The 27,417-nt window shown below is 35.6% G+C and overlaps 2 protein-coding genes across 9 annotated transcripts in view; one reads left to right on the top strand and one right to left on the bottom strand.

Annotated features, from left to right (window-relative positions):
- Positions 1 to 26,892, top strand: part of UBE2W (ubiquitin conjugating enzyme E2 W) — a 31,832-nt gene extending 4,940 nt beyond the window's left edge. For 3 of the 8 annotated variants that reach the window (XM_039702817.1, XM_039702818.1, XM_039702819.1), the window contains exons 2-6: positions 12,482 to 12,573; positions 15,520 to 15,622; positions 18,370 to 18,525; positions 19,656 to 19,731; positions 20,433 to 21,372. In XM_039702817.1, the coding sequence (XP_039558751.1) occupies positions 12,482 to 12,573; positions 15,520 to 15,622; positions 18,370 to 18,525; positions 19,656 to 19,731; positions 20,433 to 20,557 (552 nt within the window). In that variant the 3' untranslated portion in view covers positions 20,558 to 21,372. The other 5 variants (XR_005626829.1, XR_005626827.1, XR_005626828.1 and 2 more) reach the window with 5 other exon arrangements.
- On the bottom strand, positions 8,267 to 12,474 carry LOC120499233. Its single transcript, XM_039702816.1, has 2 exons — positions 10,199 to 12,474; positions 8,267 to 8,602 (listed from the first exon to the last, which is right to left on the bottom strand). Exons 1-2 carry the CDS (start codon positions 10,509 to 10,511, stop codon positions 8,313 to 8,315), a joined length of 603 nt encoding a protein of 200 aa, XP_039558750.1. The 5' UTR covers positions 10,512 to 12,474; the 3' UTR covers positions 8,267 to 8,312.
- Positions 26,893 to 27,417: the final 525 nt, after the last annotated feature.

Below are 27,417 nucleotides of genomic sequence, written 5' to 3' on the forward strand. Positions count from 1 at the left end.
AAAATGTAAAAAACCATGGATGCTTTCAACCTGTCACATTGGACATTGATATCCCATGAATGTGTGTGCGATTTCAATCAGGAAAATAAAATAGGTCTTTATTGTAAAGAAGAGTAATTCTGGTTGATTGCAATTATTTTTTTCTCTGAGTTTTATAGTATCTTATACTTGTGTTTAGGCCTAGCTATTCAAGTTCTGAGACGAGAAAAATATACCACAATTCATTTGCAAGAGCCAGAGAATGTTGTCTTGTTAAGCTGCTCTCTTGGAAGGCTCTGTGGGTTTGTCATTAATAAGCTAAAGCAGCTTAGCTCAAACAATGTGTGAAACTCGGTGATCAAGTACTTTCTCTAATTGTTTGCTCCAATTCTACCGAGAGAAGAGTTTTAGACAAAAGGATCTTCACTCTAATATTACAGGTGTAGGCCATACTGGTGACTACGCCCAGAGACTGAGATGAAATTACCCCTGTCCATGTGAGGGGAGAAGGCACAACTCCCAGGGAGTTTACCCATAGCTACGGCTGCGTGCAGTGAGCGTGAGCGCCTCAGCTCATCAGGTCATGTCTCTCACACAGCCTTGGTTTACAACTGAGAGATGAGCGTTCAAGCAGATTACAGGCTGAAATTTCCACTGGGGCAGAGGGGAAGAGGATGACGAAAGTCTTTTGCTCAGTACTTGGAGCCAGATATTTTGTGTGTCTTGCATGGCTGTGAAGTAGTGAAGGACTGTGACAGAACTGTCAGCTGCATATATAGTTTTTGTCTTTTGAAGGGAGGAGGGGATAGACTATATCTATGCACTGAAACCTATTACAACTTCATTTACTGAAAGAAAATGAAAGTGAATAGGTTAAATTCTTTAAATAAAAAGAGCCAGTAGGCAACATTTTGTGATCAATGAAGGTCATGTAACGTGTCTTCTGTCTGCTTTTGATAGTTGAAGGCTTTCAAAAGGTATTCTGGAATCTGTTCCAGCCTTTGCAATTGTTTGTGTGGGTTTTTTTGTTTTTTTTTTTACTTTGCTTTGTTCAAATATATGTTCTGGAATATGTGCAAGCCTTTGTAGCTTGGTTTTTTGTTTGCTTGTTTTTCCTCAGGTGACCTTAATTACTGGCATGAAAAACAGGTATCAGTCAGGGATGGCAGGGAAAGAAGGGAGACAACCTCATAATTTGCCTTCCTAAAAGCAATATTAATGTTTTAATAAAGGAAGGACAGAAGTTAGTGGTGCTAAGTCAGGAATTGTGAGGTGCCTAATTTTTGCTAATTAATGATCTCATTGAGGATACTAGCTGTTCATCCTTTCATACACAGTACTAAAAAATAATTGTTTCTCCTTGGGTGATTACAAATGCAAAGTTGTTTGTAATCTTTTTTTTATTCAACTTAATTAAAAACACTGCTTAATCAGCCTCAGGAAGAAAATCTGTATATGTGTCAGTAAATTGTGATAATAGTTTACTAGAGCATAGCAAATACTGTCCCTGAAAGTCTGCTGGAATAAAATGCTTCATAGAATTTGATGTTACTTGTTCATGTTGGTTTATTTCTCTCTTTTTCATTAGGAATTGGTGGCCAGTAATAAGAAACCTAAATAAATCCCTTCTGTTTCCTTTCCCCTTCTAAAGTTAGAAGCTCTCACCCTGTCATATTTAGGGATATGGATTGAATGAGTATTTAAATCTTGTTGCTGTTTGCTGCTTTAAGCATTTTACCTCTTTTTCTCTCTGAAATGCTTTTTGTCAGAATAGAACACTTTATCTTGGTTACCAACTATTGAAATGTTTTTATAAGCATGAGAAATCCCCTGTAAACGTATGGTTGACCTCATTGTGCCAGCCTTCACTATTTTCTTAAATTAATTTCTTTAACTGAAGCAATTCAAGCAGTGCCAGACTCTTTTCTTTAAAAGATAAAATTATCTGTGGTTGACTTTTTATTACTGTGTGAGGGTTGTGCTGGGCGTTGGTACATTTAAAGACTCCATTTACAAAGCAGGTGACTCACTGTCAGTTTCATCTTATCCTGTAATAGTGGATTCCACTTAATTTGCTTTCAGATGACAGGTTCATTGTAAAAAATTTGATTATCTGGCAAAAAGCTTTTCAGACTGTGAAGTACAGAATGTTTTCTTTGTGTGTGTATAGCTATTGTGATTTATCTTTAATTATACTGTAGTTACGATTTCAGGTTGATCTTGCCTCTTAGTGAGTTTAAGTGTATTATTCTCTTTTAAAGAGGACTGTTGCTTTGACCTTTCAGTCAAATATTTAGAATATCTTGGAGCATATGAAGGTAATTTTCTGTTATCAAACTGAGAAATCAACAATCGGTCCTCCCATCACCCTCAATCCATAACTGGATTTTTTGAAATTTTCAAATGCTCAGAAGAACAAAAGATGAGTGATGGGAACTTATTGTAAGTAGCTCAATAAAAAGATTCATGCATTGCCTTTTGGTTCCTTTAAAATGAGAGAAATGTGCAAAATTCTTGACATTCAGATCTTGAAGTCGGGATTGGTCTGAGGAAATAACATTAGAACTCAGTTGCCAGATGTTAACATGTTTTATTAGAAATGAGGAGGAGACTAATCTGCTTCTGCATTCTCAGTATGGATTGAAAACCTGCTATTCAGCCAAAAATAGATAAAACTGACAAACAGTTCTTTGAGCTGAAATCCCAGTATTACTTTTTAATAAGGACAGAGTATTTTGTGGAGCTGTTTTGTTATGCATCTTTCTGAAGCTTTAATTGACCACATCCAGACAATTATTGATCTTTCCTCCTCTGTGCCTTGACTAAAGCTTACTAGAAGAACTTTGATAGGAAGAATTCAGGCAGGATTGTGATAATCAAGTATCTGGATGGTTTGTGTGTTTGAGAGTCTGGTGGAAATGATCTCACCTGAATTATGGGATATAATCTGCAAGGATTTTCTTGAATGACCTGGTTGACCAGGAAATAAAGGGGTTTTTATTTGTAGGAAGTGTCGTTCTCTAGATTTCTTAAGTAGTGAGATGGAGTGTAGCAAGTAACTTTTTGTTAAATATCACCATTGTTAGTCTTTATGTTGTTTCTCTTCTGTTTAACTGCTTTTTGGTATTTTAAGTTAGGTTTCTAATTAGAGAGTAATGTGCAATGAGTTCCTGGAATACTTCAACTGTTTAAAATATGTTGAATTTTTTTTTCTGTAGATGAGTTTAGATTACAAAGCATAACTATCTACCTGGTGTTTAGAACATCGTATTCTGGATTTGAGGCATTTTCAGTAAGAAACATGGGAATGGAAGGAAGTAAAGTACTGAAAATAGAGTTCTAGTGGTCTTAGGCTCTCAGGCTAGTAGCTGGTACTAACAGGCATTGCTTATGAATCAACGTGGTGGTGTTGTACAACACTGTCATTGCAGCCTGCTTTCAGCTCCTGATCTGCGACAAGCTTGCTGTTTGTCTCTCTACACTGAACTGTCTCCTGCATGTAAAAACTTCTACAAAACAGAAAGGATGTTTTTTTGTGAAGCATTTCATAACTTGAATGTGGGAGGAGGTGACAGGCTGTAGCTTATAAGCAAAATGTAAATTCTTTGCCAGGATGTTATAATATTACTGGAATAATTTTGGTGTTAACAGAGTTTGGGCCCATTTAAATTTTTGAATGTGGAAGAGAGTTTTTCTAGTTACGGAAGAAATGTTGTTAGGTCTCCCTAGGGTGCAGCAGCTTTACCAATATATATACACCAAAATAGAAGAATGGAGCCCCTGTGGGATTAAAGTTTAACTTCTAACTATTTATGAGTTAGTTTTCTTCCTCTTTGATCTTCGAGCCAGATTAAGATTTGATTTACAGTGTCCAGGAAGGCTCAGCCTTGGAAGATTATTCCTTTCTTACACTCATAGTTTCTTGCAACAAGGAGAAGGAAATTTGAAAGAATTCTATTCTATTCACATAGAAATTGAAGGTTTGTAACGCAATTCAAGTGCAGATGTTTTGGTCCTGCATGCTTCCTAGTCCTGTGAAGTTGCTGTTCCGTCTTGGTTTCTTTATATCATCATGATACTGCCTTATTGGACATGGCTAGTTGAGTTCCTTCCAGTCCAGGTGAAAAGGCCACCACATTTCAGTTAAATTGCCCATCACATCTTGTTTTAATGGTGAAATAAGGAGTGGCAATGAAGCATTTCCTTCAGCAGAAGTGAAAGGAATCTCTTTGTCCAGTTGCCACTTTTTGCTCTGCTTGTATGTTTCTGCTCTATTGATAGGTTTTTATTTTCCCTAGCTATTTTCTACTAAATTCTTACCACTTCCCTTAATATATCATGTCTTTCACTGAATCTGCTTTGGGTTTAATCAACTCAGCTTTTCTCTTTCTTACTTTGTGTCATTATAAAAAGGAAAATCAGTAAATAGGTTGTTTGTAGGTAAGGTATTTGACTAAGATAGCTTATAATTTAGTTGACTTATTTAAGATATTGCTGATTTAAGACACTGCACATTTTTGCTGCATTTCTTGAAACATCAAAAAGTGAAGTATTCAATAATTGCAATTTTATTTTCTTTGTATTATTTATGTTTTCAAAGTTTGTAATTTCAACTCATAGGAAATAATAATCCAGGCATATGAGAATACATTTGAACTTGACTGGATTAATGTGTTAATATTTTGCTGCTAATCAGCAGCCAATATAACTGTAAGTATGCTTTTCCCACTCCAGTTATGAAGAATAAAATGCCACCTGAAGCACCACTCACTGGTTGGCCTAGGTGCTGTCAGCTGTATGTACATGAGTTGTACTTGGAAGTGACCCCTCTAACTTCACTGTACCTGTGTTTTTGTTTGCCCTTAACTCTGTTAAAGTTTAACTCTCCGTGTTCCACTTTTCCAAGGGAGGGGCAAAACTGTTGTAAGAGTTCTGCCAATGGGCTTAGAACTGAAAACAGACTCCTGATATTGTGATACACCTTTTTAAAGGCATTGAGAAAGGTAATTTTCACATGCCTACAAGAGCTAGGGAAGTTTTCATGGTAGGTAAAGGAGATACCTTTGCTTTACTTGATTGTGAGGAATTGCGGTTAAACTCTGATGATGCCATATGTGCTTTAGGAATACTGACACTTGACATAGCTAACAGGGACACAGAGACCAGTGAAATAATTTTGTATAAGCATTTATGTGCTATAATATCCAGCTCAGTCATACACAGTGAACAAACTACGTGCTTCTAGGGCTGGTTTTGAAATACTTGTATTGAAAACCTCTACATTTCTTCCTGTCCTATATCGCTACCCCCTCTCCCTTTTTACATGCATCTTTTTTATGTGCAGGCCCTGCCTGCTTCTTTATGTGATTCACTGAGAATCAACTCAAGTGAGAATTCAGCTGTGGCATTTGAGATGTTAGCTCCCCACTTCCAGAGGTGACCAAGTAAGATGTGTGTCAGTTTGGAGAAAGAGGAGTGTGTATTTTTGCTAGAAGCTGTTGGCTTCAGACATACCTTTAACTCGAACCATGACAGACAGCGAGTGCTGTCTGTCAGGATAGAAATGATAGAAGTGGTTGTGAGCTGTCTGGGGAGCTGTCAGGAATTTTACTGCATTGGTGCCAGCTAATTTTGTGTGTTCTTTTTTCCATATGCTGTAAGAAGTCTTATGGGTTTGATACCATAGAAAATCTGTGGAGGATCACTGAAGGAGTTGCACAAATCCCGTTTGACAGAATTAGCAACAGGATGCAAACCATTGCTATGTCAGTCATGTCTCAAGTACTTGAATAAACTTCTTTTGGAAGTGATGCTTGGATCAGTGTTAAGCTGTGTTCTTTGATTTCATCCCTGATTCATCCTTTGCTGTAGAGATAGGTGAATAAGTAATCTTGGTTTCAAAGACTTCCACTTGAAAATACTTCAAGTATTTTGAAAATACTTCTATGAACTACTGCTTACATCACTCCTCTGCATTTTGCATGTGATTATTCCTTGGTTGAAGGACTGTGCCGTTAAGCAGTCTTGCGTTTCTGATATTCTTACTCAGCTGTTCTGTTTCCCTCTAGATTGTGAACGTTTTTATCAATTTCATACATTTTAGTTCTGGTTTACCTTAGAGTTGTATTACAAGAATGTTTAAGCATAACATTCTCTCTCAAAAATAAGGAAAATGTCAAAGTTACATTGCCTGTGCATCCTTAATGTATTCCCCTATAAGTGTGCAGCCTGCTTTCTTCCAGTCCCTTTCAATAGAAAGTGGACAAGCAGGAAAATGAAATCTTATTATGGGTTAACAGAAACATTGAAGAGAGTGTCTTGTGATGTGAAAAGGACAGTAAAGCAAGCACAGGTCCCAAGAGTATCTCAGTGTGTGGAAAGCATCTGTCTGAGGGTTGTTTTAGGCATGGATAGCTGCACTAGCTTGACTGCTAGCTTGACATATTTTGACTTGAAGGAGCTGGTTGAGACGCTGAAGGCAACTTCAGTGTGTGATTTAAAAAGTATTCCTCATTCATGGTAAGGAAAAAGCTGAAAGCACTTGTGGTATTGACTTTAGTTAGGCACGTCTTAATATAGCTGGAGTATTGAAGGACTACAGGTTTTTAGACAAAAATACTAATGTCTGGTATCAAGTTGTCTCAATATGGAAAAAATAAGAATTATAGTAAAAGTCAATGTGGCACCATGAGGGCCTGTTCATTGACAGGAAGATTGAAGAGGCTTTGTATAGAAGAGAAAAGTGAAACGAAGTAATTCCTTTTAAAAGGATAGGTATATAGGAGTGAAACTTCACGATTCCTTGTTTTGAATCAGTGTGTTTGAAAAGCATTAAAAAATGTTCTTATAAATCATTAGAAAGATGAAGAGAGGGATGAGCTTGTAAAGAGGAAAGGAAAGCAAAGAATAGATGACAAATATTTGAGTTGATAACAAAGCATGCCAAACAAAAAGGGCAGATTCAATATCTTTTAGACACTGGATATTATGTCAGTAATTAAAATTTAGCTATGTGGATTGGTTTGCTTTTAAAAAGTGTTTAAGCAACTGAATCTTTGATTTTCTGACAATGCTTTTGAATGAGTTTCCAGATGATAAATATTATTTTTGTTTTTCTACTGTTATGTGAAAATTTGACTTCTGGAAATCACTGGACCAAATAGTCTCTGATACCTATAGCAAACAATCAACAATTAGCCAAGACAATTAGCCAAATGTATTTAAGAAAAAAAATCACATTGAATTAACATGATTTTTTTCCTTGTATTGGGCTGTAGCTATTGTGAAAGAGGAGCAGTAGCTGTTTTGACTGTGCAAAATTTTTCTGTGTATGTTGATGTGACATTTGAATAAGCACGCAAAACAATGTGGGATCAATCATGTGGACTCTATTGTTTATGAAACCATCAAGACCACTTCACAAGTTACCAAAGTTGTAATTGGTTGTTCAGAGTGGGTGTCTGATTCACAGGGGCTGCTTGGTTCTGTGAACAGAGTGAACCTGCCAAATGGTGTTTTGAGGGCAGTCTGCATTGGCTTGAAGGTGTTTACTTGAGTAGAGATTGGGAAAGGTGAGGTGTGAATTGAAGTAAATAAAAGAATACTTTTATTTATGTCCATGAAGCCTAAGAGAAATAATTTGACTGTAATTCATTCAACCCACCTAGATCTCTTACTGTAAAGAAAATTTTTCAGTTGTAAAGGCTTTCAACACAACTTCCTTTTATGTTAGGAAGATGGAGAGGTATCTTTAAATTCTAACTTCGTAAGATTCTACGAATTAGAGTTAAAATTTGAGAGTTAAAACTGTCTCAAAAGTGTTAATCTGTTATATTTTGTCCTCCTATGTATATTGCTGCTAATTTTCTAGAATGTTTGTGAAAACAAAACTAATAATTCTGCACTCATGGCTGTCAAATATAAGAAAGGCTTTCCCACTGCTGAAATTTGTCTTTTCAAATGCTTAATTTGAGAATCTTGCAGTTGCAATGTGTCTTTTGTAGCTATTGTGTAAGGGCTTGATGTACCAGAGTCACGTTTTTTTAGAGTACATTTGAATCTTGAAGCTAAGAGTGGGTGTTTAGACTGTTGCTGTAAGAAAATTATTGTCCTTTGTAACCTTTTTGGACAGCAAGTACTATTCAACACTGAAAAGCAATTAATTTCAAGTTTTTAAATTCAAACTTTAGATGTTTTTGAAATTATTGTGGTAACGAGGAACTCGGTTTCCTAATTAAACTGTAGGAGTCTGGTCTTTAAGGGCTTTTTTTTATAACTAGTTCAGTCTCCTGATAATCCAGTTTCTGTATTAATGAGACACAACAAAAGACAAATTATTTTAAGAAAGAGAGAAAAAAATAGTCCTTCATAATAGCTGTGGAAAGTGTGTTCAAGTTTTCTGAATATCCCTCGCTGCACGTCAGGCTGTCTGTGCAAGCACTGAGCCAGCAGCTCGAGGAAAGTGATTCTTCTCCTCTCTCTGGTACTTGAGACCACGTCTGGAGTGCTGTGTTCAGGAGCTGCAGTGTAGGACAGACACTGGGCTTCTGGGGTGAGTCCAGCAGATGACAGGCAGGATGCTGGGCAGAACTGTGTGACCTCCAAGGAGACTGGGTTTCTTCAGCTGTAAGAAGAGAAGGCAAATGAGAGATCTTGCTGATGCCTGCAACAACATAACAGGAAGATACCAAGGGAAAACAGAGCCACTATGGGAAGACAAAGGGCAATAGATACAAATTGGAACATGAGGGTATTTTGGTAAGATACAAAAGAAACATTTTATACCTCGGGTAGTGAAACATTGGAATGCATTGACCAGAGAAGTTGATGTAAAGATTATTTTCTAAATATTACTTTTCTCTCTCAAAACTTTTTTTTTTCACTGAATGAATTCTGGTTAGTAGGCCCTTTGTGCCCTCTGCAGTTTTGTTCCAGTTTCTGTGGAGTACTCTCATGTTCTGGAACGATCTATAGGCAGCTCTTTATTATTCTGTACAGAAATAATAGAGTTGATGTTTGATTAAAAAAAGCCCAGATTTTGAAGATACCCAGATATGTTCATCAGATTAGGAATTACTAATTTCTGTGGTGTGGTTAATGGAACAGTAGAGTGTTTTGAAATATAGAGTATATTTTATTATTCCAGCTGGGGAAAAAACTCCCCAACAAATAATGGGCTTAAATCACATCTTAAATGTGTGTATTTTGGTCCACTAGAAGTAATTATCTTCATATATAAATTGCCTTGCTTCTGTCTCTAGTGGCAAGATTAATACTTGGGAAATCTTTAAAAGCATTTTTTCCACTTGAACTGTTTAACACTTTCAGACTTCCTGTCATTGAGGGCTGGAGAAATCCAGTAATTCATTACAAGATACTTCTTTTGATCTTTAAAAGCAAATTATCCAGATAGTCAGTACAGCTGGAGATAAGAAAAATGAAGTTCTCTGCCATTTATAATAGCAGTTGTTGCTCTTCTGAATAATTCTAGGGTGAGAGCCTCTTTATTTGGGAGGGAACAGCGTTGAGATAAATAAAATCCATCAAGGTGTAATATAATGGTATACAGGTTCTTTAGACAGACATAGGGTTAGAGAGGTTCCTGTAGGGCAGAAGGAAATAATGCCTTTTGCTGAAACTTGGTTTTGTTTGGGATATTGCTCTGAATCAAGAACAAATCCACAAGAGGTGTGTGTTTCTTCACCTCTAAATCCCTTCCTTCCCTATCCAATGAGGAGCTGTGTCTAGGGAATTTACCATTAATCAGAATTGCACTGGAGTTTCCTATGCTTAATAGATAATCATAGTCAGGGTTTTTCATGGATTTTCTTATTTCAATGTGATAAATTTATTTGCTGTAAATTGTTTTTGTTGTAACACTGGGAGTGTCTGTCTTGCTTTTCTAGGTTATTGAGTTTCTGTAACTTAATAGCTAAGACATTAATTTTCTACTGATCATGCTCTTTTCAGCTTTTTATGGGAATGGCATAGATTATTTTTTTTTATTGTATTGATATTTCCACTGAGAGCTGCAAATAGAGGTCAGATGGAACTGATTATAGAGTAGTTTGGATTTGAAGGGACTGTAAAGATCATTTAATTCCAACCCCCCGGCTGTGACTGTCCAACCAATTCCTTATCCACTGAACAGTCCACTCATCAAATCCATCTCTCCAGCCTAGCGAGGAGGATGTTGTAGGGGACCATGCCAAAGACTTACCAGAACTCCAGATAAATGGCATCTGTAACCCTTTCCTTGTCCACTGATGAGTCACTCCATTGTGGGAGGTCACTAGTTTGGTCAGGCAGGGCTTGGCCTCACTGAAGCCATGGTGGCTGTTCTGACTCCTTCTCTGTCCTGCATGTGTCTTAGTACAGCTTCTTGGAGGATGTGTCCCATGAACTTCCCAGGCACAGAGGTGAGGCTGACAGCTCTCAGTGTCCTCCTTTTTACCCTTTTTCCTGTCAGCTGGGACTTCACCTGACTGCCATGACTTCTCAAATATGGAAAGTGGCTTGGCAACTAAATCCATCAGTTCCTCTCAGGACTCTGGAAGGCAGCTCATTGGGTCCCAGAGATTTGTTTATATTCAGGTTCCTCAAGTGTCATGACCCTGACCTTTACTTAAAGTGGGAGGAACTTTGTTCCCTCCTGCTGTCCATCCCCTTGAGTGGTGTGGGAAAAGAGGTTCCCATTGAAGACTGAAGCAAAAAAACCCCAGTCCTGTTGTTGAGTACCCTAGCCTTCTGCTCATCAGTTTTTTCCAGTTTTCCAGGATTTTTTCGTGGGCTTTCCTTTTCTGGCTTACATTGGTACTTATTTGAATTGGCTAACTGGGAAATAATAATTTCGTTAAAAATATGATTTGTTTGATATGACACATTTCTCTACGTGATGAAGTGTACACAGGTTGATTGCCTTTGAGGTTTGTTTGGTGGTGGTCTGGGGAAGTACCAGAACGAGAATTGATTTCAAAACATCTCTGCCATTCAAATTAAGATTTATAAAATGGTTTTGCAACTTTTCTCCTTTGCATTTTAATTCATTATAGTGGTGTTGGAAACACTGTTAATGTTTTCTTAATCTGAGCTGAAAGAAAAACCTAAACACTAGGATTCTAACCTGTTTTTCAATGTGTGAGCCATGAAACAATACAGCTTATGAAAATGTTAGCATTTGTTAGCATGGGGTTTTCAGTTTCAGTTATATCTCAGTGCCAGGTAGGAACTTTCAATATGGAAGCCCAAGGAAGTTTTCAGGGTTGATTGATATAGACAGAAAGTTATTTCAATATTTTCAGAATGTAAATTGTGAATGTATAAGGGCCTTTTCTTTATGAGTTGTGTGGTTGAATTTATTGTAGTCTGATTTTGAATATATCTGATGGGATACTGAATGATTTCTGTGTTGGCAAATCAACCCTTTATTTTCCCCTGGGAATCCTTTTAAGTTCTACTAAGCACTGGAAAACAGCTACAAGTGTGTGATAAACCTGTGTTTTAAAAAAAAAATTGGATATTGAATGGAAATGAGGTACTAAATCCCCAAACCATATATTTTTATTCCTTTGGAGTATAAAATAATTTTGACTTGTAGCGAGGTTGAAGTGAACTTGTAGATGCTAACCTTAAAATTGTTGGCAGGAAAAAAGGACAGTAGACATGAGAAAGCCTTGAACTTTTTGTCATCTAGATGGCTTGGAAATGACAAAACATATTGTGTAACTTTATATGGAGAAAATTGACTCTGAGAGTACTGCCAATGACAGCACAGAGGCTGCATTCCCCTTGCTCAGTAGATTGTAAGAAAACTGTTCTGGTTTTCTTGCAGGACCTTCTTGCAGTGACCGATTTATCTCTGTCAAAATAGGCAAGAATTACCTGAGCTACTGCCATAACACTTTAATAAGTGCTATGACTCTGTAGGTTCTAAGATGCAGTTAGTGTAAAGTTTTTAGCTTCTGTTGTGCAATCCAAATAGTCTTGGTTTAGTTTTCTGTTCTGTCCTCTGGGATGACTTGGAAAAATCAAAGGCTTGCATGGATGCCAAATGGAAACATCTTGGGTTACTTAGAGGAGGAAGTTGTGCTGTTAAAGTTTTGTAGATTTAATTTTAAATCTAATGATGTTGTGTAAATATGAAATGTTTGCTGCTAGGCGTAGAGCTCTTACAGATGTTTTTGTTACACAGTAAATTCGTTTATACCTCCATGTAGTTTGTAGCAGATAAGCTCTTCCCTTTGTAGTGTTGCAAATGTAAGTGCCACTGTCTTTTACCCAAAAAGTAAGTTTAAAGCTTGCAACTTATTTTGCCTATGTCTTTTCAGTTGAATTTCTAGGAAAGAAGTCACCCTTCTTTCTCACTTTTAAATTTCACTTTGTTTTTAAATAGTCAAGTAAAACTCCTTTTACCTTTCCAACATTGATGAAATGTACTTAAGTGTGCATGTTTATTGTTGAACTTTATTTAGTATTTCAAATATTCCATACAATTTCTTTATAGAAACGATTACAAAAAGAACTATTGGCATTTCAAAATGATCCACCTCCAGGAATGACTCTAGATGAAAAGAGTGTACAAAATTCAATTACACAGTAAGTATATATACTGTTTTATTTCTGCTATTGTGCTGAAAAGACTAAATAATGAGCAGTTCTCTTCACACTTCCACCTTACTCCAAGTAACGTTGTGAATTTTGCTTTTAGTCTAGGCAATGAAACATTGTTCTCCTTAGTAAGCATATTGCAGTAATGTGTTGGACACTTTCAGGAACAGGATAATGAATTTACTAAAATTTTATTAGGCATTTTACTGTCTAACAAACTGTCAAGTAAAAGCTTCTGCATATTTTAGAATAAAATAATTTAATTATCTTTCATAGCTACTAACCTCCTAAACTTTTCTAGATTTATTGAAATAATGGAGTGGCTGTTTTAGAGTTCCGTGACATTTGAATAGAAAATATGTCATAGCTGTTAATTTTCATTACCTTCTTTCTCTAAGGCAAGTGGAAAAAACTTCTTAAAAAGCAAAGTTGTCTGGGTACACTTGTTTGCACTTTCCCCCCTGTCTTGGCTTTCTTGGTGATTTGTGAAATGGGAAGAGAAACATGGTAAAATATTCTGTGTGACAGGGGCTGTTTTTGATATTAATCTATTTTTTAATTGACAGAAATTCAAAAGATTCAGGCTGTGTTGACATTTTTTTCTCATAAGCTTAGTTTCATTTTAGAGAAATGTTAAAAATTGAGCACATGTAAACATTGATGAGAGTATGATTTCAGACTCTAAGTTCTGGACTATGTTATCAATTGATGGAGAAGCTTAAACATAGAGCTGAATGTTGATGTTTTCACGTCTGCATTTTGGGTGGTGGCATTCAGACCATGTTACATGAGGCTTTTCTGAGGCTCATATATACTGCTATATACATATAGCATGACTTAAACACTCACTGCTTTTTAAATTACATTGGCCTTTGTGATAATTCAGATGAATATGACTAAAACTGAAATTACAGTTTTTAGTTTTCTGTAAAAATGAGTCAGTCTAATTTTGTAAGTGGTATCCACTTATTTCAACAAAAAAGTATTAAATCAAAGTTTAGAACTGATTGAAAAGGATATCTCTGTTTCCAGAGTAGTACCTCATTATAATTTCTGCCCTGTACAACTTTTATACCTTTCAATACCTTGCAACTAAAATCTTCCTATTTACTGTTATGCTAGATTTTGAAACTGTCACTGTTTTAGAAGCTTCTTGTCAAAAGTAAAATGATATTTTTTTCTCTTTGAGGGTTTTTGGTATTAGGTAGCATGTTTTGAGTTCATTAATCAAATTACAGTTCGAATTGCTTGTGTTAAAATTTTGTGTAGCAATAATCACTTGGGTTTTAAAGATGCTGAATAAAATAATCGGATCCCATGATGTAACTGGGTCATTTAAAACATTGAGCAATCTTTTATTTTAAATATACAAGGATTAGAAATTTGAGAAGGCTAAACTGTAAAGCACACAGGAAATATGGGTTCTACTGATTCCTTGACCATAAAAGGAGCAACGTCCAGGCAAAGTTATCTTCTACTTAGTAAAGTAAACTATTTAAAGACTTGAAAGTGGAAGTTCTGCATCACAAGAACCAATAAATCTAAAGAGTGTTGCTGCACTGTGTGTATAAATGTAAAAGCAGAAGGTATAAGGAGAGATAAGTGATCTGGAGTGCACATAGATTAAATCAAAGACCTCTTCACAAAGTTAAAATATGAAAGGTACTTCATCAGCCTTCACTGTGTAACCACTGTGCTACTGTTGAACATGCATTCCTCTTGAACAGTGTGAGGGCTAGCAGTTTTTCTCAAAAAATGCCAAAACCCAAAGCACAATAACAATAATAAAACAAGCAAAAAAACCTCCAAAGAGTGACAGAGGGGAAAATAAAAAATGTGCATGGCTTAAATACAGAGGTAGAGTATATCTACAGGAGGATCATCAAAGCTGCCAGCTGGAGATGTTGACTTTTCTGAGTACACTGCTGTTCTGCAAAATCTCAGCTGCCTTCCTTGAGTTCATGTAAACCATATCTGAGTATTTTTGTAGTCTCTGTACCTTACTGCGTTGCTTAGATCTGTAAAACTCAATCAAAGGTAAAAAATCAAAAATGGGCAAGTAATGTTGCAAAGGATTGTATTAAGTGGTCAACAGAACTGTAAAATCATGGAAATTGGGTAGCAGAATGTTGCTGTGTGTGTCAAACAATATGCAAAGCATCTGATTTTAGCTGTACTAGAAAAACCACAATGGAAGCCCAAAAATAAGAAAATCCCCACATGCAACATCACCACCCTCTTCCCCAGCAACTCCACCAGTCAGTTACTTTAATGGTATTACAGTGGAAGGAGCAGAAGCAGAGGAAAAAGAATACTGGTATGTTGAGTTATCATCTTCATTACAGATCCAAATTACCCTGTTTTTGGATTTTGTTTTAGTTTGCTGGGACCTTTTAATTTTTATACTATTAACGTTTCCATTTTTGGTTCCATTGCCTGCAAGATATCATTTAATTTCTGAGCTTTTCACAAAAGTAAGTACAAGATGAGTTTTACCCTTTCCCCTTGGTTACAGATTTTATTTTAATAAACTGTATTTAATTTTTCTTGACAGAAAAGTAAAATAACCCAAAAGAGAATGTGTACTAGTTTGTTTCCTTCCAAACCTTTTAAGTTTCCAAGCAGGGTTTTTTTTTTTTCAGCTTTGTTGTCTCATATTAGCAGCCATTTCTTGGGAACTGATAGGTCTGTGTATAGTTCAAGTAATAATTGCATTTATAATTTGCTTCACTGTGTCAGTGCCTGTATGCAAAACACCAAATGTATTGTAATCTTTATGATGTATTGGTCACCTTTGTGATTGTTGCAGTGTTAGCAGAGAAGTTAGACGGTCTGGCTGTGATTGATATTTGATTTGATTAGTCCAGTGCTCCAGGAGTACAAGTATTAATTTGTCAGTCCACAATGCTAACAGCTTTTTCCCCTATTCCTTAGGTGGATTGTAGACATGGAAGGTGCTCCAGGAACACTCTATGAAGGGGAAAAATTTCAGCTTTTATTTAAGTTTAGTAGTCGGTATCCTTTTGATTCGCCTCAGGTAACTGCTGCCTTCTTTCTCTCTTCCTGCTACCTTCATCTTACAGCTGTATGACATGTGCTGTGTATGGTATTATCCACATAGCCTAATGTCAGCTCTGCTTAATTTAATTTGTATTAAACACAAAGTGCAGCTGCCTTTTCTTTACAAATGGTTCTGCAGTGAAGTATGGGACTGATGTCTGCTTGAACAGATGAAAGTAGTGTAACCTGGAGGCTTCTTTGATGTTGATATTCAAGTCATGAAATACAGGGTAAAGTAGGAAGATCCTCTTTATTTACTGTGATGGAGGAGCCAAGTAAACAACTGCTGCTTCATCCTTCTTACTTTCGACATATTTTTTCTGGTTGATTTTTAAGACTCATGCATCTTCTCTGCTGCCATTGTTAATAAAGCTGAAGAAATACTGTGCTTCTGATAGGGATTCTTGTAGATTCATGACGTGCTTGAGAGACCTGCAAATAGTGTTATAACTGAGGTATGTGATACTGTGTTGCTTTCAAGACAACCTAGAGAACTGAAGGAACAGCAGAACTTAGAGACTGCAGAATGTGCTGTGTACATCCATTCCTCCATTACCTGAGGGAAATACATCAAATTATGGCTGATAAGAGTAGTGGTCAGCTATCACCCCTGCTTTTCTGAAAAAGGAAGTAGAAAAGCAAGGGTGTCTTAGTTCTTGTCCTGTTTGTTTCAGCTCAGAGTTCTAGAAATTATCTCTGCAACTTCTCTCATTGGTGTTAAAACTGAAGCATGAAGCTGTGAGAGACACTGAAGCCATAAAACTTAATATATTTTTAGGTACCGTGATAAACACTAGAATGCTGACTTTCAGTCTTTTAAAGAACAAACTGGCTGCTTGTACTTCTGCACCTCATCAGATTTGCAAGGTACTAATTATAGGTGATCCACAAGAGAGTAGCCAGTTTAATTTGTTTCCAGGTTGTTTGTGTTCATTAGCCAACCTGTGTGTGTGGCTCTGTGCAATTTATTGTTAAGCAGCAAATTAGATCCATACATCTACACTGAATTTTATCACAGAAAACCATTAAAAATTTAAATACTGGATACTGGATTGTTTTAGATGACTAGAATTTCAATTTTTCAAAGATTGCTGTGCAGCACTATAATTTCTTGGTCATAATTACCTCTCCTGCAAATCTAGTTACTGTGAGTTGACAGTTTTCAATTGTGCTACTTTAATCACTTGGATATTTTCTGCCTTTAAATGTATGTTATCTGTCACAGGGTGCACTCTTTTACTTACCTAGTCTGCCTAGTTCAGGTTGTCATGTAAAACCAGGATATTAGTTACAAGTGAAATACATTACAGGATTATGAAGGTAAACCCTTCAATGCTTAAGAAATACCAGTTTAAAGACCTGTGAAAGATCATTCTGCATCCAGTTTCTCTTATGCCTTAAAAACCTGTCTGCCATTTTGCAGATAAATTAAGCTCTCTATTTTCAGTTTCCTATATGATGGTGTTGCTTGTCATCAGTGAGGAGGTGGGTGTATGTGTACATGTTTACTTATTTTTATGCATACCTATATAGCTTAAGAAATACTTAAGAAATTGCTGGGTATTATAGTTATGAGTGGTAGAGATCTATGTTTTTTATTGCATAAAAGGAGTTGGAGAAGGAGTTCAGGAGTATAATGCTGATATGAAGATTTCACTTTTACTCTCTGCTGGTCCTGAACCAATGATACGTTTGACAAAAACTTGATGTAAGAGCAGTAGTTGTCAAAATTACTTTTCTAGCCTTTTTTTGACTGTGATAGTATCTTATAATAGAGAGGAGTTAAGGTTCTAAATGCTTTTCTTCCATATTCTCAATGTCAAATAAATTTCTTTCTATTTGAAGTAATGTTTTTTAAATATTTCTTATTTGGTAAACTGTGATATACTTGGTTTCACAAGTCCTTTATTTTTATAGTTAATAAGATTGATGAATTTTAATTTTATTCTTCCTACTGGAACCTGGATGAGTTGTCCAGAATTTTATTTCTGTTATGTTCAGGTTTATAATAATACTCATTTGTGAATCTTGTTGTGTTTTTGACTGTGATAGTATCTTATAATAGAGAGGAGTTAAGGTTCTAAATGCTTTTCTTCCATATTCTCAATGTCAAATAAATTTCTTTCTATTTGAAGTAATGTTTTTTAAATATTTCTTATTTGGTAAACTGTGGTATACTTGGTTTCTCAAGTCCTTTATTTATAGTTAATAAGATTGATGAATTTTAATTTTATTCTTCCTACTGGAACCTGGATGAGTTGTCCAGAATTTTATTTCTGTTATGTTCAGGTTTATAATAATACTCATTTGTGAATCTTGTTGTGCTTCTTGGTGTTTAACATTGTGGCTTATAAAATCATTAAAATCCAGTGTTTGGCTAGACAGATGTATTCCTTAGGACGTGGAAGACTGAGGCTGCAAAATTCTGCACTTTACATGGTTACCTTTGCATTTTTCTATGCTGTATAAATATTAATAGAAAATCCCCTTTATTTAACCATTTATTTAACTCCATCTTCACTAGCTATTGAGGCTTCCATTGATTTACATTTCATTTAATAGTTTCCAAAATTGAATTAACCCAACATGGTGAAGTGTGTTATTTAGTGTAAGTGAAAATGGCAGACCTGCTGCTTAAATAACATTCTTTTGTTTCCCCAAACCAATACAGTTTTATTTAAAATGGGGACTATAAATTAGTTATTTTTGTTCTTTTTTTTTTAGGTCATGTTTACTGGAGACAATATCCCTGTTCATCCTCATGTTTATAGCAATGGTCATATCTGTTTATCCATTCTAACGGAAGACTGGTCTCCAGCCCTCTCAGTGCAATCTGTTTGTCTTAGCATTATTAGCATGCTTTCCAGCTGCAAAGAAAAGGTATGGGCTCTTTTAGCACTGTTGAAGTAGAATAAGTACAAGTTAGTAATTTTCTACTTTACAAAGTAAAATTTACTTTCTCAAATTCTGAAATAGGCAAAACTACTGTATCTACATTTCTACTACTGAGAAAATACTAAGCTAGAACTGCAAAATAAAAAGTGCAGTAAGTACTTTGCCACTGTTTTCATGGTAACCTGCTTATATATCATTACTGGAAAAGAGCAGTGGATGGAACCCTTCCAGATGTACTAACGGTGAAGTTCAATCATGCTTTAGGACAATTCTGTGTAAAATTATCCTCTGAAGGCAGTGCGGAATGACTAGTGAAATGTCTTTAGTGCAGATGTTTCTAACTTTGCATCTGTACTATTTCAGTGAACCTGATAATTTTCATTTCAGGGAAGTAAATGGTGCTAAGCTGCTTTTTTGGCTCTAATACCTTAGAGACCTTTTTGTAAAGAGATTGCCCTTTCACTTTTGACCATTTCTTTCGCAGAGGGCTGTCTGTGGAAGTTAGATGTGGTCAGAGCTTGTCCATGTGTGCTATCCAAGCATGCCTATTTATTTTGCATCTCAATCAGTCCTAGCCAGATATGTAGTCAAAAAACCACCCCAAAACGGCTTTGTATTGTATTCTATCCTATGTGTTTTGTAAATTATGACACTTATGAAGAAGACCAAAGAATATGTAATAATGATCAGCTACACATACTTAAATTCATTTTTTCACCCACTCTAAGCTGAGCCTTAGGATGGGAATTGTATGTAATGCATCAGAATTAGATTCCAAGCTGCAAAGGAATTTAATTTTGGGGGGTTTTTTGAACAACAGCTGTTTCTTGTGAGTTAGTGTCTTTTGTTTGTTTGTTGTTTTTTATTTTTTTCTTTTTCTCCCCTGTTCATCACCAAACTGTATATTTTTTACTATTTTATTTTCTTGGAGTATCTCAAGTAAGAATTTGTTACCTGAATCTTTGAGTGATTTTTCTTGACCACAAGGTCTAGTCCTGCCTGTTACCTCATTTTCACTGCAGTCACATGGTAATCTTTCATAATCTTGTTAAATAGCTCATGTATTACAATATGAGGATTGTTTGATTATTTGTAGATCTTTTCTTCTGTTGCAGAGGCGACCTCCAGATAACTCATTTTATGTAAGAACATGTAACAAGAATCCAAAGAAAACAAAATGGTGGTATCATGGTAAGTATCTAACTAGGACCAGAAATTTTTAACTTCTTTTCAGGCTGAAGACAATTAAATTGTCGGAAAGTAGGATAAATATATTAAAAGCATTAAGCTATTTTTTTTCAACTCAAAAAGTTATTTAAATCCTGTTTCTGAGATACTCTGCTGTGATTTTTTTTTCTGTATCACATTTGAATAATTCCTGGTGGAAATCTGAACATGTTTTAAATTGTAGGATTGACTTTGAATGAAAGTTCTTGTAAAGTGTATCAATCCAGGACAAGTACAAAGTTTCAGATTGGGGAAAGTCCATGATGAAACTAGGTTTTGCTCTAAACAGGGGTTTTTTGTTATTGTTATTAACACTTTTAAAACTTTTATGTTGTTGAAAATATATATTTGTAAACAGCTATATATTCTGATAGATTTCCACTCTCAATCAGAATTTCCAGTATGGGACAGTTGACTGACTTTAACGGCTACTAAAAACTAGTACTCCATAATATACTAATAAGATTCTCCATGGACATGATAAAGAAGAAAAAAAGCATATTAAATCTGCTAGTGTCTGCAGTGCTAGTGTTGTGTTGGGGTTTTTATTCTTTGTTTGGTTTTGGTTTGGGGTTTGCTTTGCTTTTGCTTTTGTGCTTTTTTCTTTTGTTTCCATGTGTTCTGTGTCTTGCTTTATACTTTGTGGTTTCTTTCTTCTGCCTCAGCATTTGTCATCCTCCACCCAGAGCTGCAGTTGGCTGTATGTGCTTGTCTTATCCACTCCGTTGGTGAGGAAAGAGAGAAGAAGGGGATAGAGATGGGCCATTCTTTGTTTCTCTCCTCTTGTTAGCAATGCTTTCCTTGCTTTCCCTAGGAAAATTCTGTAGAAACAGTAGTCATTGGAAGCACAAGTTCTTTGGGAAGGGATATGTCAGAGAAGGTAATACTACATGCTGGTGTAGTGCAGAACAGTTGATTCCACCACTGCAGAGGCAGGTGAAGGTTCCACCTTAAGACATCCTCTGTTTTTCATGGCCTCCTCACTCCAGCATAGGTTCTGTCCCTGAAGTGAAAACTAGAGCAATTATTTTGAGACAGTGAGAGTTCATAACTGGAGAGGCAAATTCCAAAGTCTTCACCCTTAAAATTCTTAAGATTCTTAAAAGACCATGGATAGCCTAACAAGAAAAACTTGATAGTTTCATAATACTTGCTGAGACCCATGGGGTTTTGACATACGGTAATATAGCAGAATGAAACTCTGTTTCTCATAATTCAGTAATTGTAACCCCAAAACAAGGTGGATACAAGTACAGTAAGAGAATTGCTGTATGCCATGAGATTAAGGTATATCTAAGAAACTTGGGACCATCATGTGATTGTTTTTAAAGTTGACTCCAAGAACAATAATCATATTGCACACAAGGATAGATTTTTCATCCTCACCAGATTATTCAGCAGTCACTTTCTTTTCTCTCTCTGTTTTCATACTCTTGTAATGTGTTTGGTGCTTCTCTATTTCTAATTTTTGTTTCTCTTAAATGGCAGTTTTGGGAAAGTTTTTATTAACTTTCTGTTTTCACTTGCTAATTTTTAAAGACAAACAGGTATAGTTCCATTTATTTGCTTTATCTTGTGATTAAAATATGTTCTGTCTGCCTTTAATTTGTACCAGTGTCATTTTGATTTAGAATGCAAATCTGTAAAAGCAGAACAGTCTACAGATATTGCTTTTATTTCTTAATAATGAAATTCAATTTGTGTTAAACAGGCAAAACAGAAACTTAATATGAAAAGAAATCTGATTTACTGATTCTGAAGGTTGCTGTATTATTATGGCTCAAAACCACAGCTTACAGTTCATTGAATGGGTATTTTAGTTACTATGAAGTAACTATGCAGTAATTTTTTTCTGGAAGTCAGAAAACCTTACCCTTCCTCAAATTCCGAGCAACCTAAAAACCTGAGGCAAGAGAAAGTCAGTTCATTTAAATAACTCGTACTGTCTTCATTAAAAATTCATTGGGCTCCCCACCACCATGAATTCTAACATTAAAAAATAAAATATTTCTGATGTCACAGGACAAAATTTCATAAATTATTAGAGTGTTTTCCCTTCCATTTTTGTGTGTGTCATTTGCTTCTTTTCTCATTTAATTTTATTCCTCCTATGTGGACATGGAACAAGACTGCCAAGGCATGATCTTTAAATTGTCAGTGTTTTCTAAACAGATTTAAAGAAATGGTATGTTACAGTGAAATGGGAAGTGTGAAAAGATGCTTCTGTCATGTTTATTTTCTGCTCAAGCTTCAGCTGAAGTGTCAGATGTATAATCTTGTGGTTGAACCACATTTGCCCGGATAAGTGAGGGAAGAAAAAAACAATCCCACCCAGGAAAGAAAACCAGCAGTCCATGGGTAACTGTTGTGAGAAATTAAATGCCAGTGCTAATACAACAAGCTGTGGAGGGAGATGCAGAGTGGTTCTGCCACTTCTGCTGTCCGCTGCCCGTTGGACTGGTTTAGCTTTAATGTGACATAGTGGCTCTGTGTTTTGAAGAGATAGGAAGAAGTCTGTCATATGTATTAATATGTGTATTTGAAGGAATTTTTTTTTCCACTGTGTGCCTGGAATTTTTTTACCTGGGAGCAAAATAGTCCCTGGTTGGGAGCTGATTAAAGAAAACCCAGATGAGCACAGAGTGATAAAGTGGCACTTTGAGACATAGTCTGATATGTAAATATGTGTCTGCATTTATCTTAATAACAGATCTGTTGTATCATCCCCACCCAATAACACAGCAACTTACTCCTCAAGCAGAGTTATGGCGCTTTGTTTGCTACAAAATGTCCACACCAGCCCTGTTTTAAAGCTCCTGATCTTTGATAACTGAAAATATTTCTAGATTGTCTACCCTACCCAATGTCTGTTTCAACTGTTCATTGACTTCCCTGCTAAATTTCAATCTGAGAGTTGCTCATGTTGTCTTAAAGACAGAGGAGGATCTTCCAGATATGGTTTACTTGAGCATCCAGACTGAAATTTGTTTCATAAAGCTGTTGACTTCCTTTGTTGTTCTCAGATTTTTTTTGTGGGGGTGAGCGTGGGGTGTGGAGGAAGGGAAAGGCAATGCTGTTTGGTTTCAACCAGCACTTCCCTGCTGCTTTTGGGTTTTGAGATTGGTTTGGTTTTGGTTTTTTCTGAACTAGAAAGTATTTTCTCAGATATTTCGTCTAAAATTTTAGTATACCATTTAAATATCCCTTCTGTCTCTTTTGCATCCTTGTCCATTTTTTCACATGTGCAGTAGCCTACTGAAAAATTAAAGAGTTTTTTTTACAAGTAATAGCTTTGATATAATATTTTCCCGTGAGAATGTAGAATGTTTATGAGACTACATTTTTTAGGTGTGGGAGGTTACAAGTAAGCCCTTTAAAATAAGCAGACAGGAACTTTGCTTTCTGTTAACAACTTAATATTTACTGCTAGCAGGTGCAAATATACCACAGGTTGATGTGTGAAGAGAATGTTTAAAAGGGAGCATTAGTATGGAGCATAATGCAGGAAAGATAGGTATAGAACATGCATTTTTATAGTATGTTTTATCTAATCACAGTATCTAAAATTTAGTGTATGCAATTTCAGCTTTAAGATTTTAGGATTATAGTAGTAACCTACCTATTCTTTTTGCATAAATCTGTCAACTATTGTTTTCTGTTGAGTCTTGATAAATAAATTAATATATATATATACACACACACACATACACATGTAAAGGGTTAAGAATGCATCAGAAGCAGCGTGTTGAGTCTTGATAAATAAATTAATATACATATATATATACACACACACACACATACACATGTAAAGGGTTAAGAATGCATCAGAAGCAGCCCAGTCTGTCAGGTCTTATCCCTATATATTTGTTATAAAAGGATGTCTTAATTACATAACTGTTGTGGATCTGCTGTATTTCACAGGTGCAAAATGTTAAGCATATTTGATTTTTCATTTTCTTGGCAAGTGGTTTTCTAAATATCAAAGCATGGAAATGACTGTGGTTTTTATGGGGTATTTGCTAATACTAATGTCTTTGCAGGTGTTTGTGTATTTTGGAAGTTTAACTTTTGATACTCTCTTTTCTCCCCGAGTCGTTATTGAACAAAATCACAGAATTTTTCCAATGAGGGCATTTCCTCTGTATGTTACTGTCTGTGCTAGGGATTGTTTCTGCCTATAGCACCTTGCTAATTTGGAATTAGAATGTTTATATGTTTTCCATAAATGCTCTTCTTTTATTTTAAAGATGACACATGTTGATGCCACCATTTTGTGATCCTCGTAGCAGAAGATAGTCCTACTGAGAAAATGAGCACTTTGATCATTCAGTCTTTGAACTTTAACCTTTGACTGGAAGTGACCTATAGGCAATGAAGACTACTTCCTTTGACTGCATTTTTACTAGTGTGCATTCTGGGCGCATGTTGATCGCTGGTTCAGTCCATGCAACTGACATGCTTTTATTAGTCATACAGTATTAATGCAGGTGTCCAGAAATGTCAGAATAATTCCATTATTTTTATTTTAAGCTTTTGGAAGAATTCCAGGTCTTCATATATTGTGCAATAACACTGAGCTCCTTGGCGGTTTTGGTGCATCCATTGCCGGCAATGGACATTGTACCAGGGAAAGGTTTTGCTCCTGCCACAAAAATGATTGACACATGACTGAGCTTATGAAAGTTTTGGATATATTTGGAATATAAGCAAGGGATTGACAATTACCTGAAATCCAGCCCATTCTTTTATATTTGGATTCTATGCACTGTGACCACAAAACTAGCAGCATGAGTTAACATGCCTACCTGAAGGACTGTAATAAGATCATTACGTATTTATTAAATTGTTTATCTGCTGTCAAATTGTTTTGACATGGGCGGTTTTTCAAGTGACATTGGCAGAGAGGTACAATGTTATCCCTATGGTGAAATAAAACTACTTTTTGTATATAGTTATTCATATCTCTGAAGCAAAGGTATGAGTAATTTAGGGTATGAGTGATTTAAACAAGAATTTATTTTGGAGATAAAGGATGGCAGTGATATAACTGAACTTGCTGCAGTCCGTAATTGGGCTTGTAATTTGTACTTTAGAGCTTTTTCCAAATAGATTGCACACTGTTATTTCCTGCTAGCCATCAGCATGAGCCCTACTGCCTACACCAATATTTCATTTATTTATGTGTTCGAAAGCAATCCATATAACATTTTTTGTTTGCATTCACTGTTTCTTTTGTGTTGTATGTCATGTTTGAATGTTACAAAACAATATTTTGATTGAAAAGCTTTGTCAGAAGATATTTTCATGTAAATTATTTCTTTATCTTGTAAGCATCATCTTGTCTTTTAATCCTGTATTATAAAAAGAAAAAAAATACATTTTTGACAGAGGCTTAAAGTTTTCACAAAAAAGTGTGGACCTTCTTATTTAAGTTTAGACTAAAGTATATTTTCTTAACTTGCTTGTCCCATGTAGCCATGCCAATTTTTCCAGGCTTTTCTTCACCAAAAAGAGGGGGGAAAGCCTAAAATCGGACATATTTCTGTTGAGCAACATTTACTGAAATGACAGTTGTTCTCAGCACTCTGTAATATTTTGATACTGCAATTAGGTTGTCTTTTTAGGAAGCACTTTTATAAACTAAATACCTTTACACATATGCAAAATTTCTATAATTTTTTTTTACTGTTGCCTTATTGTTGCACTCAAAAAAAAATTCAAGCAATGAATGCATGAATGTCTAAATGAAGTAACAGCTTGATGTAAAAACAAACAAAAGCAAAAAAAAAATCCCTCAACCAAATCCACAATGACTAACTACAAGAAAAAACAGAAAATTGGCTGAAAAGACTGATTTTTTTAAAATCTACTGTATAATAACATGTTTTATAGCCTTGTACATACTTCTCTGTTACCTATTATTTAAAACACTTAAAAAAAAAGTATAGATGCTTAACTCAGGGTGGATAGAGTTTAGATGGATTTGCTTCAGAGAAGTATTTTGTACAGCATCAGAACTGTAGATACTGGCAGTGAAGTGAGGCTACAATTTACTTCAGGAACTGCTTTTTTTTTCCTATTGTACTGAAAATATCTCTTGGCCTTTAAAACTCAATGGTAAAATCTAGCTTTGGATATAAATTTGATGTGTGTATATATTTTCACAATGAGCCTTGGAAATATTGAATTAATTTTCTTTTAAGAGCCAAAAAAATAGTTTTAAACAAAAGAAGTACTTATGCTCTAAACTTTTTGTTTAGCAAAATTTTATTTTTGTGAGATCATCAAACTGGTTAGTTTCAGAAACGGTTCATGTGAACGAGCGGTAATCTGATACTTAATCTGTATCATCTTGTTCACTGCTCTGTATGAAATGAAACAGTTGAGAAATTAATGTATGACTGGTTTATATAGTGGATCCTATCAAAATAGGCCACAGGAAAGAGACCTTAATGTGACCAGGTAATGTCTGAAGAAATTTCTTAAGTATATCTCAAATTCAGTTATCTTTTCATATATAGTGGCTTGGGAAATGACGATACAAGGTTTCAGAGAAGCTTCATGACATACCATATGCATTTTGTTGAAGATGGGTGTTGTAGTGCAAAGCATTATGCATTTTATTGACCTGTGCTGTCACATGGACTATAGTGAAGTTAAATAATCGAATTTATGCTGCTCTTTAATAAACTCCCACCCCCTGTATCTTATTTAGATCAAGAAAATGCAAGGTAGATTAGAAGAGAGTGTACCTCAGGTCTTATAGTTTACAGTAGAAATGCCTCATTGGTTCTCTTTTAGATCTGTGGGTAAGTTCATCTATATAGAGAGGGCCAAGACAAAGCTTATATACCACTCAAGCCCTCAAGATAATGCAACTATTCTGACAATGCTATGATGTCCTGAAAAAGGGCTTGAATTAGATGGAGGTGGTGCCATCCTTTCCCGAGGCTGACCCTGTGTATGTAACTTTCTTTCACTTGGAATTTCTCACATGGAATAGTTACAGAATCGGCTTGAAACTATCTTGCTTTTATTTTGTGTCAATATTCATGTTGTTAAACACTTTGTTTTGTGTTTAGTGTCTTTATACTATAACACAATAAATTCTTGTTTTAAAATAGATTACTACCCTTGAATGGAAATACGTGTGGACCTTTTCATGGTGCAGTGCAGAAGCATAGTTCCTAACATTCAGCCACTCTTAAGACAAAGCTGCCAGTAATTCTGAAATGTTGTGATGCATCTCAGAGGAGGAATTTGCATAACAGCAAGGTGTTTCCTCATCCTCCAGAGGGTACCTGTTGTAACAGCTGGAAGAAATAGTTAATTTAAAAGAAAAATCACTAAGATGCTTTCATTTGAAATGCTTTAATTTCTCACAGATGAGCAAATAGGTGGGGGTTTTTTTGTTTGTTTGGGTTTTTTTTGGGGTTCTTTTTGTTTGTTTTTTTTGCCATTTGACAAGCACTTAAAATACTTGATGAGAAGTTTCAGATGCAGGATTCTTATTTGCCTGCAGTGGTGGGAAGAGAGTTTCTATTATTTTGTCAGTATCTTTCAGAACTGTCTAATCAAATCTCTGCCTCATACCGATAACTGCTTTCAGTTTTGTACAATTTTTTTTTCAAGAGATGATGTCTTCTGCTT

The sequence above is a fragment of the Passer montanus genome, unplaced genomic scaffold (genome assembly GCF_014805655.1).
Source record: "Passer montanus isolate IOZ18808 unplaced genomic scaffold, ASM1480565v1 scaffold16, whole genome shotgun sequence".
Classification (NCBI taxonomy): Eukaryota; Metazoa; Chordata; class Aves; order Passeriformes; family Passeridae; genus Passer; species Passer montanus.